The sequence below is a fragment of the Macaca nemestrina genome, chromosome 4 (genome assembly GCF_043159975.1).
Source record: "Macaca nemestrina isolate mMacNem1 chromosome 4, mMacNem.hap1, whole genome shotgun sequence".
In the NCBI taxonomy this organism is placed as follows: Eukaryota; Metazoa; Chordata; class Mammalia; order Primates; family Cercopithecidae; genus Macaca; species Macaca nemestrina.
In genome coordinates, this window is record NC_092128.1 from 20,871,933 (window position 1) to 20,890,326 (window position 18,394).

Sequence of the window (18,394 nt, forward strand, 5' to 3'; positions counted from 1 at the left end):
GATATATATATCAAGTATACGTACACACACATATTATAACAAACTATTACTCAGCCTTAACAAAGAAAGAAATCCTGCCTCTTGCAACAACATGGATGAATCCGGAGGAGATTTTGCTAATTAAATGTCAGATATAAGAAGATGAATACTTACATGTGGAATCTAAAGTAGTTGAACCCATAGAAACAAAGAATAGAAGGGTAGTAACAGGGTTAGGTAGGAGAGAAATGAGGAGATGTTGGTCAAAGGATACAACCTTGCAGTTAGAAGATGAATAAGTTCTGGAGACCTAATGTATGGCATGGTGACTATGGTTAATAATACTGTACTGTATACTTGAAATTTGCTAAGATAGATCTTAAGTATTCTCACCACACACACACACACACACACACACACACACACACACACACACACATCAAAGGAAAAGTAACTATGTGAGATGATGGATATGTTAATTAGCTTAATTGTGCAAATCATTTCACAATGTATAGGTATATCAAAATATCACATATACCTTGAACATATATAATTTTTATATGTCAATTATACCTGAAGAAAGCTAAAAAATAGGAAAAACAGCCACATATGGATTCTAAGCCACACATGAATAATTCTAGGCAGAGATTTCTGAAACAGAGAAAATCTCCAATAAGAACAACTGAAGAAAAAAAAAGAAAAATATTTAAACAATTATTTGAGATATAGCCAAGTTTAGTGATAAAATAAAGGTTAAATTAAGTAACAAAAAGATTACATAACTGTACCTAGGGGATTGTATGTCTATAGTTTCCGGTCTTAGTTTATTATTTAATAACATAGTAATTAAAAAGTTTGTGTCTAAATCTTTAGTAAATAAGTGTTTAGAAAAAAGGCAGCAAAGAAACAAAACATCCAAACAAAGTCTCAGATTCTTCTTCTTTTGTGTAGGTGAGATCTCACAATGTTGTGCTGGTCTTGAACTCCTGGCCTCAAGTGGTTCTCCTGGCTCAGCCTCCCAAAGTGTTGGGATTACAGGCATGCACATCATGTCTGGCCCTTTTCTTCTGATATATATGAGAAAAATAAAACAAAAATACATTACTTGTATAAAAGCATGACTAAGCTCAAATTATTTTTGCATAAAGATCTAACAGAATCTAGCCCTCATGTCATTTTCCAATAATCTTCAGGATATGCAACTTTGCAATCACTGGGAACTAAACAAAGCTGAAGTTTATTTGCTAAGAAAGTTATAAATGTCACAAATAAGAGAAGTCATAATATTGGTTTCTCTGGAAGGAGGATATGAATTGAGAAGCAGGTGAGAACCTCCTGGAGTGCTGGAAATATTTTATCTCTTGATCTGGGTGTCAGTGGCATGGGTGTTGATATGGTTTGGATCTGTGTCCCCCCCCCCCAGATCTCATGTCTAATTGTAATCCCCAGTGTTGGAGGTGGGGCCTGGTGGGAGGTGATTGGGGCATGGGGGTGGATCCTTCATGAATGGTTTAGCATCATCCCCTTGGTGCTATTCTCTTGATAAGAGTTCTAAAGAAATCTGTTTGTTTAGAAGTGTGTGGCACCTCCCCAAACCCCACTGCACTCTCTTGCTCCTGCTTGGCCCATGTAAGATGAGCCGGCTTCTCCTTCACCTCCCACCATGATTATAAGTTTCCTGAGGGCTCCCCAGAAGCTGAGCAGATGCCAGCATCATGCTTCCTGTACAGCCTGTGGAACTGTGAGCCAATTAAACCTCTTTTCTTTACAAATTACCCCATCTTAGGTATTTCTTTATAGCAATGCAAGAATGGAATAATACAGGTGTGTATATATGTAAAAAAAAATTGAGCTGTACATATCAGATTAGTGTACTTTATGTACTTTACTGTGATTGTATGTATTTATATATACTCATATATACGCATAACAACAAATAAATTACAAATAGTTTAATATGAAGGCAAAATTCTTTATCAAGGGATGTGAATTCAGTATTGCTCAGTGTGCACAGTCATCTGTTTTCTGTGGGCATCAGGGTGATTCATGTATATTTTCAATGTACTTTGTTACCACAAATTTGTGAGTGGGTAAGGGCCTATCATGACATTACAGCTATTATTGCATTCCTGCCGCAACTCATTAAAGTACAAAACTTTGTATTTTCTCTAAGATGCATTAAGAAAAACTATCTAAAATTTGAAAGTGGATAGAAAAATCAGTGTCCACTTTCAGTGTTGTGGGGATTGTCTAGCAGGCTTCCTCAAGGACTGATTCCCCCCAGGGGAAACTTTGTAACTTTTTTTGATTTGCTGTTAATTATTTGTGGTATGAGGTTCCTAAGATCACCCTCAGGTTCAATAATTTGCTAGAAGGAACCACAGAACTCAGAAAAGCTGTTCTACTCATAGTTATGGTTTATTATAGAAAAATAATTTAGATTTATTATCCAAGGTAAAAGGAGAATATGGTAGAGTCCAAGAGAGCGACCAGGCACAAATTTCTACTTGTTCTCTCTCAGTGGAGTTGTGTGGATAGTGCTTAATTTTTCCAGCAGTGATGTGTGACAACACATAAGCAGTATCGTCAACCAGGGAAACTTATCTAAACTTTGAGATCCAGGTTTGTTTTTTTTTTAATTTTGAGATGGAGTCTTGCTCTGTCGCCCAGGCTGGACTGCAGTGGCGTGATCTCGGCTCACTGCAAGCTCTGCCTCCTGGGTTCACGCTGTTCTGCCTCAGCCTCCCAAGTAGCTGGGACTACAGGCGCCTGCCACCACGCCCGGCTTATTTTTTGTATTTTTAGTAGAGACAGAGTTTCACCATGTTGGCCAGGATGGTCTTGATCTTCTGACCTTGTGATCCACCCGCCTCGGCCTCCCAAAGTGCTGGGATTACAGGCGTGAGCCACCGCACCCGGCCCTAGATCCAGGGTTTTTATTGGGGGTCAGTCATATAGGCTTGGAGTGCCCACATAGCTGACCTTAGTTACTCAGTCTCCAGCCCTTTGGAGTCAAACTGACATCATGTAGCCACCTCCCTCCCCTCCTCCTTAATAAATCACATTGTTAGCATAAACTGTCTAGTGTGGCCCAAAGCCCCAGATAAGTAAAGACATTCTTCTCAGGAATGACATTCCAAGGGCTTAGAGGTTATCCTCAATAAGTGGTTAATGGCCAGACCTTTCTTTGGAAGGTGCAGGGTTTGGATTTCCCAGATCAGCTGAGTGAATCATTTAATAGGGTCATTTACAATTTTTTAAGAGTAGTTGTTAACTAATAGAAACCTGGTAGTGATGAAAATGATTTTTGTCCAATAACAATGCAAATGGATCTTTTATTGTAGAGTTGTAAATTATTAAATCTAGTAGAAAAGATAAACTCAAAAGTTATATAGTTGTATTGCTTTTCAGAAGGCTAAACTGATCTAAACGAGCAATTTGATCCAAGCATCCTTTCTTTCAGCTGCTGAAAATATTTTACTTTCTCCAATTCTCTTGGTAGTTCTCTTACCATTTTTCTGTTTCCATCATTAATGAGATAATTAAATTACTGGTATGTACTCATTTTGTATTTACATAAGAATCATGTTTTTAATATTTATTTATTTATTTATTTTGAGACGGAGCTTCGTGCTTGTTGCCCAGGCTGGAGTGCAATGGCACAATCTTGGCTCACCACAACCTCCGCCTCCCGGATTCAAGTGATTCTCCTGCCTCAGCCTTCCTGAGTAGCTGGGATTATAGGCATGTGCCACCACGCCCAGTTAATTTTGTATTTTTAGTAGAAGTGGGGTTTCTCCTCGTTGGTTAGGCTGGTCTTGAACTCCTAACCTCAGGTGATCCGCCTGCCTTGGCCTTCCACAGTGCTGGGATTACAGGTGTGAGCCACTGTGCCCGGCCTGATTTTAAAAAAAATTATACTTTGACAGTTTCTTCTCATTTACACCCTCTGATAGGCAGCAACCTTCTTAATTTTCAGTGTGGATAGAGATATCTACTCTATCATTTTTGTGGGAATCTGAAGTGAGGGAAGCAGGAAGCTAAATCCTAGTACTCCAAAACTCCTGTCAATCTAAAATAATCAAAAGGTTCAGAATCTAATTTAAAGAGAGTTTATTCAAGCTCAAAGAGTGAGGATGGACCACCCAAAAACACCAACTCTAAAGGAACGGAGTCAGCATTTTGAAGTAGGGAATTTAAGATTTCATTTATATAGACAGAGACAGATATTTTAGTGGGATTACAACACTATTTATACAAAGTTGGTGCATACTTACAGCAATTTGATTGGTTATAGGCAGTGTTTCCTTTTGGGAAGGGGACATTTAACACTTTTTACAGAGGGTGTAATAGTCATGTGTTTTTTTCATCAGGTCTAAGCAAAGTGAGTCAGCAAAGGGGAAGTGAATCTATGACCAGGGCCATTAATGAAGAAGGCAGGAGGCATTTATCTGTGGTGCAGTTGAATTCTGTCTAGTCATTGTGCAGAACAAGAAAAATAAGAAAGTGAGTTAATCTATCTGAGAACAGAAGTTGTAAGCATGTGTGACTCAGATCATAGCCACATCTCACTCGGCTTAATATGTTTTGGGGGGTTCCAATAGCTTTTAAATTTTATTTATCTCCCCGCCCTGAAAGTCCCTGTTGCAGACATCTCTTATTTTGTCTGCTTCTTGGGGTAACCTATTTCTGGTGATTCAGGCAAGATTGTAGTTCTTTATGATTCCTTTCTCCTCAGTGCTCCTCTCGTTCCACCCGCTCCTACCCTCTTGCCTTTCCTTCCCCCTCCCGCTGTCTCCCTCATCCCTCTCTTTCTTCTTCTCTGCACAGGGATGAGTTTATGTCTCAGGCCTTTCTATTCAGTCTGCACCAGGCCATCACCATTGGTTCCAGCATGATGCATGCTGGCCAATCAGAGTTCTTCCCAGGATTACTTCCTTGACAGAGCTATTCCCAAAGACTCTCACTCTCTTCTAGGTTCCTAATCTGGTTGAAGGAGAGTGTTTCTGAGAGCTATCATGCCTGCTCTCTGGAGATGGCTAGTCCAAGTGGGGGAAAAACAGCCACAAGTTGCAAAGACACAGTTTGAGTCCGAGTTCTAGCTGCTTACAGCCACTTTGCCCCTGCACTTCTTTGTTTCCAGTTCTGTGATAAATTGAATTCACTATTTCTGCTTAAACTAGTCTGAATTGCATTTCTGTTACTAGGAACTAATAATATTCTGATGGAAAAATTGCTATATGGAAGTGGGGCATAACAAGTGAACACTGCTGAAAGTTAGAATCGACTGAGTTAATTTGGGTGAAGTGTAATGGGAAACATGGTCGTCACTGGGAGTCCGGATGTCTTTACCATTATTTTATAACAACTCATATTTTTTCCAAATATGAGCAAATATTTTAAACATGAAGAGAAAAAAACAGACTTTTAAAAGTATGCAGACAAGGATAATTAACAATTAGATCCCTTGTAAAAATGGAACCCCAGGGAGTCTAACAAAAATACACCTTTGGCTAACTTTTGCTTTTTAAAATTGCTTGTCTGACCTCCCCTCCCAGTGCACAGGAATGATAGCTTCTGGGAGATGTGTGAAGTTGCAGGAGTCCCCAGGAACATCAAAGGGTTCAGGGATTGTATTCTAGCAGTTTCTTTCTTTTTTTTTTTTTTTGAGATCGAGTTTCACTCTTGTTCCCAAACTGGAGTGCAATGGCATGATCTCGGCTCATTGCAACCTCCATCTCCTGGGTTCAAGAGATTCTCCTGCCTCAGTCTCCCAATTAGCTGGGATTATAGGCATGTGCCACCATGCCTGGCTATTTTTTTGTATTTTTAGTAGAAACGGGATTTCACCATGTTAGTCAGGCTGGTCTCGAACTCCTGACCTCAGATGGTCCGCCTGCCTCGGTCTCCCAAAGTGTTGAGATTACAGGTGAGCCACCACACCCGGCCCTAGCAGTTTCTTGATCTTCTCTTTCCTGGTCTCAATTTCATCTCGCACTGTCACGAAGGAGTGTGAGTAGCCTTTGGAGACATTCTTTGAAAAGATGCCATCCAGAGTCTTCACCTCTTGGGCTGCAGTGGAAGACTTGGGCTCATGCTCCCTGTATCCCAATTACCTAAAGTTTGGTTACAGCCCCCAGCTGATGGTGCTCTCATCGGCGGCTACAATGATGCTGCTCTTCCCACAAGCCAGCCTCCTGATTCTGCAGCCACAGAGGTCCTGCACTGCTTTCAGGTACTTGGAAGATTCACGGGAGATATTGGGCTCCCCAGAAAAAGAGACTACCAACTTCACAGACAGCAAAGGAGCAGGTGTAACCAACATGGATCTGGGATGCCCCACACCCAAGGAAGTCAAACTCCAACTTTACCAAGCGGAGACCATCTCATCCTTCTGCTCTGAGTGGCCCAGCCAACCATAGCAACCAAAGCCCCAGGAGAAGACTCATTTGTTGGAGTCCAGAATCAATGTGTGGTTAGCATCACAGGCCGCGACTTGCACAACTGTTACTGGCTGGTGGGTTCTTGACCCTTAGTAAATAGAAATAGACCAAGAATCTGAGATGGACTTGAGCAAGGCAGTTTATTGGAGCTCTCAGCTTGAGCAGAAGGGCAGGTAGCAACAGGAAGAGACCTGCAGCTAGCTCCCTGGCAGCAGGTTAGTTTGGGGTTTCATTTGCTTTGGAGCTCCTCCATGTGACATCATTGTATGTTTGGGGTAGTCTGGTGGCAGTTGTACCTAGGCAGTCTCTGGACATGCTTCTTCATGTGATGCATGTCTCATTAGCATCTTGAATCTCCACCCAGGGGTGTGAATTTTACTACTGAAATGAAGCAAAGGCCAGGTTAGGACAGGCTGGGACATTACTGGGCAAGTGCATTGGGGAGAATCTTTTGCAAAGTGCCCACTGTTAGCCCAGATGCTTGTGCTCAGAGTACTCTGTCTCAGATTTGATTGGTCTATTTTTGTGAAAGGAAACGTTTGTGGTTGCGTGGCCGCAAGGCTGAATGTAGCTTCAGTCAGCACAGCATGTAAGGAAAATGGGAGGGGTTCCTGCCCTGTTCTGGGGGTCTCAAAACCACCTTTGGTACAGGCAGAATCTGCCCATCTTTCATTCTCAGTGAAGGTGGGCCACTCATCGTGGCACCGGCACCAGCTCGCAGCCTTACACTAATCACTGTGCCTGGGTCCCAGCTGACCATATTGAGGGCACACGAAGGAACAGAGGTCTCCTTTGCCGCCCATTATACAGAATTCATTTCCACTGGCCATTCTAGTAATTGGCTGCCCGTTGTCCATGATCTGTGCGGGGCCGGGGATGCTCCTGTGTGGGTGCTGAGGCTCAGCTGCCCTATCGTGTTCTCCCCAAACGCAAACGCAGTGCCCGTTTCTGGCAAGGCCAAAGTGAAGTTCCACCCACAGGCCTCCTACACACTCACTTCCTGGCAGAGACCCTCAGTGAGTCTGGGGGCTTCCATTCTCTTGGTGTTGCAGGTCCCAGCTGCTCCTTCTCGTTTTGACCCCAGCTCTGCAGCTTCCATTGTGCGGTGATGAGGATACTGTGCGCAGCACACAAACCCGAGAGTGCTGTCGGCGCCAGGACCCCACCAGGCACCCACATCTATGGGGCCCCCACAAATTCTGACCGAGACTGCGGTAAGCAGCTTGCTGTTTAGGCACTTCTTTTCCACCCATCGAGTCCCAGTTGGTTGCCCCCGAAATCAAAAGCTGCTGCCTTGCACTTCAGCCCTTGAAGTCTGATGCGCTCCTTGATGTGCTCAGGCTCCGCGACGACCGTGGCCCCGCCGCGCACCTTGTTCACATACGCAGCCAGCCACGCTGTGCCTTTGCCTCCGCCAGGGCCCCATGGAGCTGCCGCAGCGCTCGGCTTGAGCTTCCTGCCGTCAGGCTGGGACCTCCACGCTTCCCGGGCCGCCTGGGGCCCCTTTGGTTACCAAAGCCCGGTTCCTCCCAGGCTACTGCCCAGTCTTCATCTTGGGCTGGTCTCTGCTGGTTCGAGTAATGAGAAACCAGAGAGAAAAAGGAAGAGGAGTAACTGTTAAAAAAAGACGGATAGGAGGGCTTCCCCCCAACACCCCCGTCCCTTCCTCTCCTCCCCAGCAAACCCCCGCACTCCCCACCAGACCAAGGCTCCAGCCCATTCACCAGATTCACTTAAAGTGTAACTTACATTTTGGAACTTGGACCATGTGTCTGCCAAGGCTCAGGCTTTGGTGCTGGGTTAGAAGATTGTGCTCGATGCTTCCTGTGGCCTTCAGTGAAGTCCTTCATAAAGGAACCAAGTTTTGGTTCAAGCTTGGTGTGCAGAAGGCAAAGAGAGAAGAGAATGTGGCCTTATTAAGAAAGTCTGATCTGCTTTGAGCTGAATCAGGCAAGCACTTGACGTGCAAATGGAGAATTTTGCCTCAAGGCAGTTAGTACATCCAGGGAGGGTAGCCTGAGCTCAAGCCGAGATCCTGAGGAATTCTAACAGGGAAGTCAGGGGGATAGCTCCTGCCAGAGGAGATATGACCCACCAGAAAAGTCTTTTACCAAAATGCCCCTTGGATGAGAGAGTAAGCCTATTAGTCCTGTTTGTCATGAGTGGGAGGCAGAGACTAGGGTGGAAGAAGCTAAAGTGAGAATTTGGGGATTTCATGTGTAGAGACAGAAACATTAAGGTTGCTATTCGGATTCAGGGAGGATTCTGATTCAAGAAGCAGACATTGAAGTTACCAGCAGAAGCCTGACATTCTGAGAGTTCTGAGAAATACCAAGTCTTGGAAATATGAGTTTGTTCATCTTTGTCAGTCCCTATGACGGTGACCTTGGAATGCACACACCTCAAAGTGTTGAAGGCTGAAGACATGGGATCATTGCCTGTGCCCCTCTGATGGCCTCTCCTGGTGCTGTGTCATTACTGTGGAAGGAATGACAGTGCCTGAGGGAGGCCCTCTTGGAGAACTGGAGAACTGTCAGGGATAAGAAACATTTTTTTCATGTTGTATGGGTAATGTGCTGATGTTATAAAAGGTTTGAGGGTGGCACATCTCACACATGCACATGAACACTTAGTCATCATGCTCATGAACTACAAAAAGATCAAGAAACATTCCTTTTTTTTTTTGAGATGGAATTTCACTGTGTTGCCCAGGCTGGAGTGTAGTGGCACAATCTTGGCTCACTGCAAACTCCCAGGTCCAAGTGATTCTCCTGCCTCAGCCTCCCAAGTAGCTGGGATTACAGGGAAGTGCCACCATGCCTGGCTAATTTATTTTTTTTTTGTACTTAGTAGAGACAGGGTTTCCTCATGTTGGTCAGGCTGGTCTTGAACTCCTGACCTCACATGATCCACCAGCTTCGGCCTCCCAAAGTGCTGGGATTAAAAGCGTGAGCCATCACACCCGGCCAAGAAACAATTTTACCAAGAAACACTGCAGATCCAGAAACATTCTGTGTACTGGGGCAGGATGTCTTTGCCGCTCCAGCCCGCTATGTTTCTGTGGACCAGTGAGCGTGGCATGCCGTGGGTTTCCTCTCCTTTTTCAGGCAGGTTGCATCACTATTGATGGATCTTTCTACATAGCTGATCAGAGGCCATTGATAAGAAAAATTGATTTGGGTTAACAAACATCTCTTTGGGGTTGCAAAAGTCCCCAAAAGATCAAGATTATTGGTTGTCAATACTTGGGCCCAGCACAGCATTGATTTGGCAAGGACATTTTTACAGCTGATGTTAGCTGGAGATACAGGAAATCTTTACTGAGGGGTGGTGTGTTCGTTTGTAAAGCTGCTGTAACTAAGTACCACAAACTGGGTGGCTTAAAGAACAAAACTGTAGTGTTTCACAGTCCTGAAGCCTAGACATCTGAGATGAAGGTGTTGGCAATGTTGATTCCCTCTGAGGGCTGAAGTGAAATCTGTTCCAAGGCTTTTGCCTGGTTTCTTGTAGTTGTTGGCAATCTTTGTCATTTCTTACCTTGTAGAAGCATCACCGTGATCTCTGTTTTCATCTTCACATGACATTCACCCTGTGTGTTGTCTGTGTCCAAATTTCCTTTTTTATGAGGACACAGTCTTATTGGTTTAGGGTTTGCCTTACTCCACCCTACCCCAGTATGATCTCATCTTAATTAATTACATATGCAATGACCCTATTTTATTTATTTTTAAGAGATGAGGTCTTGCTTTGTTATCCAAGCTAGAGTATAGTGGCATGATCACAGCTCACTTCAGCCTCAAACTCCTGGGCTCACACAGTTCTCCTGCCTCAGCCACCCAAGTAGCTGGGTGCTATGTGTCTGCACAACCAGCCATGTGTGCAAAACCATATCCAGCTAATTTTTAAATGTTTATAGACATAAGGTCTCCCTCTGTTGACCAGGATGGTCTCAAACTCCTGGCCTCAAGTGATCCTTCCACCTTAGCCTCTCAAATAGCTGAGATTACAGGCATGAGTCACCACACCTGGCCCTATTTTTATTTAAGATCACATTCTGAGGTACTGGGGGCTGGGCTTTAACGTATGAATTTTGAGAGGACACAGTTCAACCCATAACAGATGGGAAGCTTGAGAGGGGTGGCAGTGGAGGGAGAAGGAACATGCAGAAGCTTCCATCAGGCTGTTGTTCTTTCCTGAGCTTCCTACTTTCTGTCTCCAGATCTTTTTTCCTCCATCTCTGTTATGACTAAGAGAGGATTCCTCTCCTCCAATTTTTAGAAATACCTTTTCGCTGATAAATGATGGGACTCTTTTCCAATGCCTGTCTTTAAAATGCTTTGATAGGTGTTGTTTCCATTCTCACCTCTACACTAATACCCTTAAAATATTTTGAAGGGCTTTGACAACAGGGACCAGGACTCAAGTTTATGCTCTTTCATAATGGTACCCCCTTTTTTTCTCTCCTTCCTTCCTTCCTTCTTTTCCTTCCTTCCTTCCTTCTTTTCCTTCCTTCCTTCCTTCTTTCCTTCCTTCCTTCCTTCCTTCCTTCCTTCCTTCCTTCCTTCCTTCCTTCCTTCCTTCCTTCTTTCCTTCCTTCCTTTCCTCCTTCCTTCTTTTCCTTCCTTCCTTCCTTTTCTCCCTCCCTTCCTTCCTTCCTTCCTTCCTTCCTTCCTTCCTTCCTTCCTTCCTTCCTTCCTTCCTTCCTTCCTTCCTTCCTTCCTTCCTTCCTTCTTTCCGTTTTTTTGAGACAGAATCTCACTCTGTCACCCAGGCTCGAGTACAGTGGCACAATCTTGGCTCACTGCAACCTCTGCCCCCCAACCCAAGTGATCCTCCCACATCAGCCTCCTGAGTAGCTGGGACCACAGGTGTGTACCACCATTCCTGGCTATTTTTTTTTTTTTTTTTGGTAGAGATGGAGTTTCACCATGTTGTTCCAGGCTGGTCTTGAACTCCTGGGCTCACGCCATCCACCCGCCTTGGCCTCTCAAATTGCTGGGATTATAGGCATGAGTCACCATGCCTGGTGGCACCCCCTTTTCTTTCCTCTCTTTCCAATGCTAAATGTACAGCAGGAATTAAATCAAATCAAAGGCCTTTTAATTTGGCTTCAGATTATTCTTCCCCTGCCCCAACCTTAGAAACAGAATGGAGATTCATGTGATGCAACAAATCATTATACTTTATTATTTCTTGTGAACAAAATATTTTCCAGAGGTCACCATTGTAAGCAATAATATTGGAATCAGTGAAAACAATCAATATAGACCAAATTTTTTAAAATGATAATTTCTCAGAAATATATGTCTTGAGGTCGTTGAACATTATCTATAAGCAACTGATCTTGGGAAAACATAATTTTTGAAGAACTCTCTCATCCTATGACAGTGACCTAATGTGAATGAATAAAATATATTTCTGTAGTTGAACTGAAAATAGATATATTTCTATGGCTGAATTCTAATAATCTTATTCACTGTTTAAATTGTACATACAGTAAAATTACCAGAGTTCTTTTGAACTTGCTACTTTCTCAAAATTCATATAAGCTATCCAAGTAACACTGTTAAAGTCTTAAATACAGTAATGTTATAAAGCACCTTATTTCAATATATCTCCCAAAGTTTCCTTTTTAAATCCCTCTTTTAAAATAGCATCTCAGAACTATTTTACAAGGCAGGGTTTTATTTGTGTATGTTGGTTGTTTCAAGCCTTTTCACATAGTAGTGGTTCTATAATCAATGTAGGCAAGATTGATGTTAAGATGTGTGAGTATGGATCAGCAGCCATGTTGAGACTCAGGCCCTTTAAGGATGCAAGAGAGATCCAGTTAAGTTTTCATTCTTCAAGTTGGATAAAAACTAAACAAACATACATTGGATGGAAACAAACAACAACATCATGATGGCTTTGTTGACCACTGTGGTATTTAGCTCTATTTTAAGACTTTTCTACATGTAGCCCTCTCAACTCAAGGTGCAGCAAATCACTTCCTTGTTAATAATGCATGTGTGGATCTTATCTTGGCTGTGTCTGTTTTATAACCAATGGTCCAAAGCCTCAAGGCCACTGCCAGCACACTGCCACATGCACTTTGTTGTCCTGTTAACCCTTAAAGAACTCAGATTGCCAACGCTACTACCCAGATTCATGAGCTTCTTGTCATATGTTGCCTTTGATGTTTCTTCCGAAGTCTAATTTTTTTCTGTCTGGAATGTAGAAGATATTGATCTGAAAAAATTAGTTGATAATTTCCTAAGAGTTATTTCAACAGATTTTAATATTTTTACTTCAATATGACTCAGTCAAAGTCACTTACACTACACAAACATCAAACACATTTCCATCATTATTTTTTCTCAGGATGGTAAAACCCTTTTCATTTTCACATCCAGGGGACTACCCATCGCACCGTCTTGGCACTCATGGGAGTGAAAAATCTGTTCAGGAACTCCCTGCAGTCAGTATTCATCATGAAACGGGTATTCAGGATGATCGCGCCACCTGCCAAAACAATTCCCCCACAGAAAAAAGTTCACTCAAAAATTGCACAGCTGTATGTTTCACTAGCATCCTTTGAGAATTTCACTGACACTACCCCTCTCTCCTATTCATTCCTTTACTGTTTCTTACCTACTCTCCTCTTTTGTTTTCCCTCAAGCTAGCACCTTTTCCTGAAGCTCTGGACAGCCTCCTGAATGTGAGTATGTTGAGGGAAGGTTAGTGGCCACCTTATCAACATTTTACTCAGAACAGAATCCCCAGAGGTGAGTCATATCTTAGGCATGTCAGGTGTGCACACCTCTTCCCTACTCCTTCCCCCTTTCTGTTCCCTTGACGCTGGCTGCCTCCTTCTCCAATCCACTACATGGGCATTTCTCAAAACTCTTATTACCAGTGTCACCCTCTGTTGATGAGCACTTTTTTCTTTTTCTTTTTTTTTTTTTTACAGATGGAATCTCGCTCTGTCACTCAGGTCAGAGTGCAGTGGCATGATCATAGCTCATTGCAACCTCAAACTTCTGGGCTCCCAAGCAAGCCTCCTGCCTCAGCCTCCCAAGTAGCTGGGATTATAGGTATGTGCCACCACGGTTGCCCAAGCTGAACTCCTGGGCTGAAGCAGTCCCTCTGTCTCGGCCTCCCAAAGTGCTGGGACTACAGGTATGAGCCACCACACCTAGTCTCATTAGCATTTTTACTTGCCCCTCTCACTAGACCTCCTGCCTGTTAGAGTTTGAGATCTAGAAACGTGATGAGTAGCAAAATAAGTTTCCTTGATGATTATGACAATGATGATGGCAGTGAATTTAGCTCTTAGATAACAATGATGAAATGGTCTGTGAAATGTCTGGAATGTATGTGTTCCTGATTTAGTTTTCTGTAGGTACTGTAAATTAAAATGGAAAATATTAAGATTTTCAAATGTTAAAAATCAACTTCATAAAAGCTGAAAAACATCATGGTCCAGTATCTCTAAATGATACAGTATTTGTGATTAATGGGGTCTAATTCTTGTTTCACCTTGCTGATTTTTCTTTTTTTTTTTTTTTTTTTTTTTGAGACGGAGTCTCGCTCTGTCGCCCAGGCTGGAGTGCAGTGGCGCGATCTCGGCTCACTGCAAGCTCCGCCTCCCGGGTTCACACCATTCTCCTGCCTCAGCCTCCCGAGTAGCTGGGACTACAGGCGCTCACAACCGCGCCCGGCTAATTTTTTGTATTTTTAGTAGAGACGGGGTTTCACCGTGGTCTCGATCTCCTGACCTTGTGATCCGCCCGCCTCCGCCTCCCAAAGTGCTGGGATTACAGGCGTGAGCCACCGCGCCCGGCCTCACCTTGCTGATTTTTCTAGTTATTTCCTGGTAAGAGTTATTTTTTCCCCTAAGTTGCTATAATGACTTTTAAATATGTCAGATGTCAAGATGAATAATGTCACCAACTGTCTGTAAAACAATTAGTACATTGATGGATTATACTGTTTTTGTTTGTTTTTTGTATTTTTTTGAGACAGGGCGTCACTCTGTCTACCAGGATGGAGTGTAGTCATAGCTCACTCAAAGTCTTGGGTTCAAGTGATCCTCCCACCTCAGCCTCCTGAGTAGCTAGTACTACAGGTGCTTGCCACCACGATGGCTTATTTTTAAATTTTTTTTAGAGATGGGGTCTTGCTATGTTGTCTAGGCTGGTGTTGAACTCTGGGCCTCAAGTGATTCTCCTATCTTAGCCTCCCAGAGTGCTGGAATTATAGGTATGAGACACTGCACCTGGCTTCTCTTCTAAACTTAATGATATAATATCAATTCAATAGAAATCGTTTATCTTCAAGAGCTATTAATTAACCTATAACTGTTAGTTCTGGGAAAGTGTTATTTATGTGTTTATGTTTACTCTTTTGTTCTTGAGGCTGGGTGGTGGTGCCTTTTGATGTCAAACAATTTTCCCCCTGAAAAATTTCCATTAGGAAGCTGTTTTATTAATTCAGAAATTCAATATTAATCCAGCCAGTGTACTTTCTGGCCCATGAAAAACAGTGGGATCAATAAAGTAAGTGTCCAAACTATATGAATCATCTTAGCATTTTCTGAATGCTGACTTAAAGATTCAAGACGAAGATGACTCTTCAGGTGATTTGAAGAACTGAAAGATTAATAGAAAATGATTAAGAAGAAAAAAATGCATGTGTGTGTATATGAGTATATATGTGTATATGTGTGTGTATATCTATACACACATATATAGAAATTATTCTTTTTTTTCTTTTTGAGATGGAGTTTTGCTCTTGTTGCCCAGGCTGGAATGCAATGGCATGATCTCGGCTCACTGCAACCCCTGCCTCCTGAGTTCAAGCGATTCTCTTGCCTCAGCCTCCTAAGTAGCTGGGATTACAGGCATGTGCCACCACACCCAGCTAATTTTTGTATTTTTAGCAGAGACGGGGTTTCTCCGTGTTGGCCAGGGTGGTCTCTAACTCTCAACCTCAGGCAATCCGCCCACCTCGTTCTCCCAAAGTGTTGGAATTACAGGCGTGAGCCACCACACCTGGCCCAAACTATTTTTTTTTTAAGGGCCTGTAATATTTAGAGAATAAAGAGCTACTTCAGTTGGTTGGCCGAACTTGACATTTTGAGGAGTATACCGAGTTTTGCTTGTGGGAAGTCAGCTAATAGGTAGAGCTAGAAACTAAAATCTTATCGGCAAGAAAGTATTTATCTGAAAGTCTAAGTTCTTGTTTTTCAATCTAGTGTTCTTTCTGCAACATTGTCATGCCTCTCAGAATTTTTTTTTTTTTATAATTTTGCCCTAATTGGTGCATCACTTTGATTTTTAGGAATAAATAAATAAGTTGTTTCAACATTTGTGCTGCTGTTGTTTTAGCATATGTACATGATAAATTAATTCTCCTCAGACTCCTTAGTCTGCATGGCTTCACCTAAGTCACGGAATGTCACAGATGCCAGGACCTTCCTTTTCAGTGAGAGTGTAGGGTTGTGGAAGGCCTGTAGTGGATGTATTTCCCTCAGGCATGTTAACATTTGGAATATGCGGCCCACCATGCTTTGCCCTGGTGCTATGGACATAGGTCAGGGTTCATATAAGCCTTGTTGCTTGACACATGACCATTCAGTACCACTGGCCAGTACCCATTAATGATCCCCAGAACTTACATGAGCAATGGCACAAAGCGGACATTTTTATTCAAGGCTTCAATGTCCTTCATTTCTTCTTCAGTGAGAGAAAAGTCGAAGATCTGAAATAACAGAAATAATAGATATTTTTGAAGGTCAAGCTTGGGATCAGAAAGTGGGACCACCAGTGAGAGCCTCTGAAAGATGTATGAATATCTTTGCAAATGTCTAAGAGGAGTCAGGCTGGTGTTGGGGGGTTACCCACTGAGGTGGAGCTGGATACTCTGATCTGCCCTTTGTTTTTGAGACAGTCTTTCTGGGGACATCTTACAAGAAATTCCAAATGCTCTGAAACCACAAATGTTAATGAAATCCCCTAAAATTTCAAATGTGAAGAACTCTTATTTCTGTATGAAATGCTGGGCTTTTGATTCTGAACTACTGTCTTACACTTAAAAAATTCTGAGTCTCTAAATATGCTGTTTTTTTTTTTTTTTTTTTTTTTTTTTTTGAGACAGGGTCTCACTCTGTCACCCAGGCTGGAGTGCTGTGGCACCATCTTGGCTCACTGCAACCTCCGTCTCCTGGGTTCAAGCTATTCTCATGCCTCAGTTTCCCAAGTAGCTGGGACTACAGACATGCCTGGCTAATTTTTGCATTTTTTGTAGAGATGGGGTTTCACCACGCTGCCCAGGCTGGTCTCAAATGCCTGAATTCAAGCGATCCTCCCACCTTGGCCTCCCAAAGTGCTGCAATTACAGGCATGAGCCTCACTACACCCAGCCTAAATTTGCTTTTTAAAAAAACTTTTAATTTGCTTTGTTTTTAACTTTTAATTCGCTATGTTGAAATCCTTTCTCTCAACATCTTTGCTGTCTCTTCTACCTTTTTATTCTAATTATATTTTCATTGTTTTAGTTTTCTTAGCTTTTACACTTTATTTGTATTCTGGTTTTATAATTGTCCCTTATTAACATTTATATATTTTATTTTCACTTCCTTTTATTTTTAACATTTGGGTTATCTGTATATAACCTGTCTTCTCTTTATTATTTTATCTTTCTATCCTTTAACTTTTATTTTAATATATTTAATGATTAATAGATTTTAATTATATAAGTAGTACATAAATATATGCTCTTTGCAAAGAAATGAAACACTGTAGAAGTACATAGACCTATACGGAATAAATAATGAAAATCTTGTCACTCATCACCCCATTCTTATTTCCCTTCCCAGATATTCCGACCAAATACTATACACATTAAGAGGAAAATGCAGTAATTAGACCATACCTTTATGATTCTGCAACTTTCCTTTATTCATATAATATCTTAGTGACCCCAGTGATAGTTCTATCACAATATGCAACCTGACTTTATTCTTTTAGCCACGGTATTCATTGTGTAGATGGAACATGATTTACTTAATTTTCCCTCCATGGATTCTTTCCAAGTACTCTTTTCAGGGAACCATTTTCTTTTATGATTTATTATCCACTTATTGGTATTTATGAGATTATATAAGGAATCAAAAATTCACACAATATAAAAATGAATGAATCACCTATAAAATGAATCCTTACCCAGACTTACACTAGTCCTGTCCTTTAAGTCTTGGTGGGCCAGCCTCTTATCCAGTAAATATATGGCATAACCTAATGGCAAAGTGAGGCTGCAAATCTTGCAAAGATGCGGGATTTTATGAAATCAAAGAAAGTGATCTTGGAGATTTGTTCTAATGATAGGTATGATGTTTTTCAAAGAAGAATCCTGCACAGTTAAAAATCTCCTTTGATAGATATGTCAAAAGAGTGTGACTTGAAAAAAATTAAAGAGTTACAAATCTCCTTCAGATAAAGCCCTCCAAAATTTTTGTGAGAATTATTCTCTTTATGAATGTTCTGCAAAACTTCTGTGAAATAGAGGATGTTATGTTGTGTTATGTAATTTTCTCAAGCATATTTTGAAAAGATCAACACTGATTCACTGTTTCTTCTGAGTTAATAAACATGCAATTGTAACCTACATTGTGTTGAGAATAAAAGTTAACTTACTTTCATAAACTTTGGTTTTGATCTTAATAGAAGCTTTCAAATTCACCCTCTCTACATTATTTCTACGTCATGTTTTTTCTTGTTGTATGTGGATTGATTTTCAGTGGTGGTCTTTTTTTTCTCCCATGGCACAAATTATCCTAAGTGAATGAGGATCTCATATTACAAAACTGAGCTCCTGATAGTTCCTCTCAAACTGCTTCTCCTACAGTTTTCCATTCCAGTAAATATTTGAAGAAGGAGAGATTGTTGACTGTATCAGATGTGGCTGAAAGACCAAGTGGGACAAGGACT

General features: G+C 41.8%; 1 protein-coding gene, 1 long non-coding RNA gene, 1 other non-coding gene and 1 pseudogene across 6 annotated transcripts in view; 1 reads left to right on the top strand and 3 right to left on the bottom strand.

The window, feature by feature from the left end:
* Nucleotides 1-18,394, top strand: part of LOC139362720 (uncharacterized) — a 110,465-nt gene that overhangs the window by 14,640 nt on the left and 77,431 nt on the right. For both annotated transcript variants that reach the window (XR_011621927.1, XR_011621926.1), the window contains exon 2: nt 13,375-13,583. This is a non-coding gene — a long non-coding RNA (uncharacterized lncRNA). The remainder of the gene's footprint in view (nt 1-13,374; nt 13,584-18,394) is intronic.
* On the bottom strand, nt 5,903-8,782 carry LOC105471440 (protein RCC2 pseudogene; annotated as a pseudogene). The gene is made up of 3 exons (XR_011621604.1): nt 8,717-8,782; nt 7,060-7,925; nt 5,903-6,493 (listed from the first exon to the last, which is right to left on the bottom strand). The product of XR_011621604.1 is annotated as a protein RCC2 pseudogene (transcript).
* Nucleotides 8,981-9,083, bottom strand: LOC112424878 (small nucleolar RNA U13). Its single transcript, XR_003015816.1, has one exon. It is a non-coding gene; the product is annotated as a small nucleolar RNA U13 (small nucleolar RNA).
* LOC105471317 (aldo-keto reductase family 1 member D1) overlaps nt 11,582-18,394 on the bottom strand; it is a 42,199-nt gene continuing 35,386 nt past the window's right edge. For both annotated transcript variants that reach the window (XM_011723741.3, XM_011723740.3), the window contains 2 exons: nt 16,084-16,166; nt 11,582-12,926 (listed from right to left, as the gene is read on the bottom strand). In XM_011723741.3, the coding sequence (XP_011722043.1) occupies nt 12,884-12,926; nt 16,084-16,166 (126 nt within the window). In that variant the 3' untranslated portion in view covers nt 11,582-12,883. The remainder of the gene's footprint in view (nt 12,927-16,083; nt 16,167-18,394) is intronic.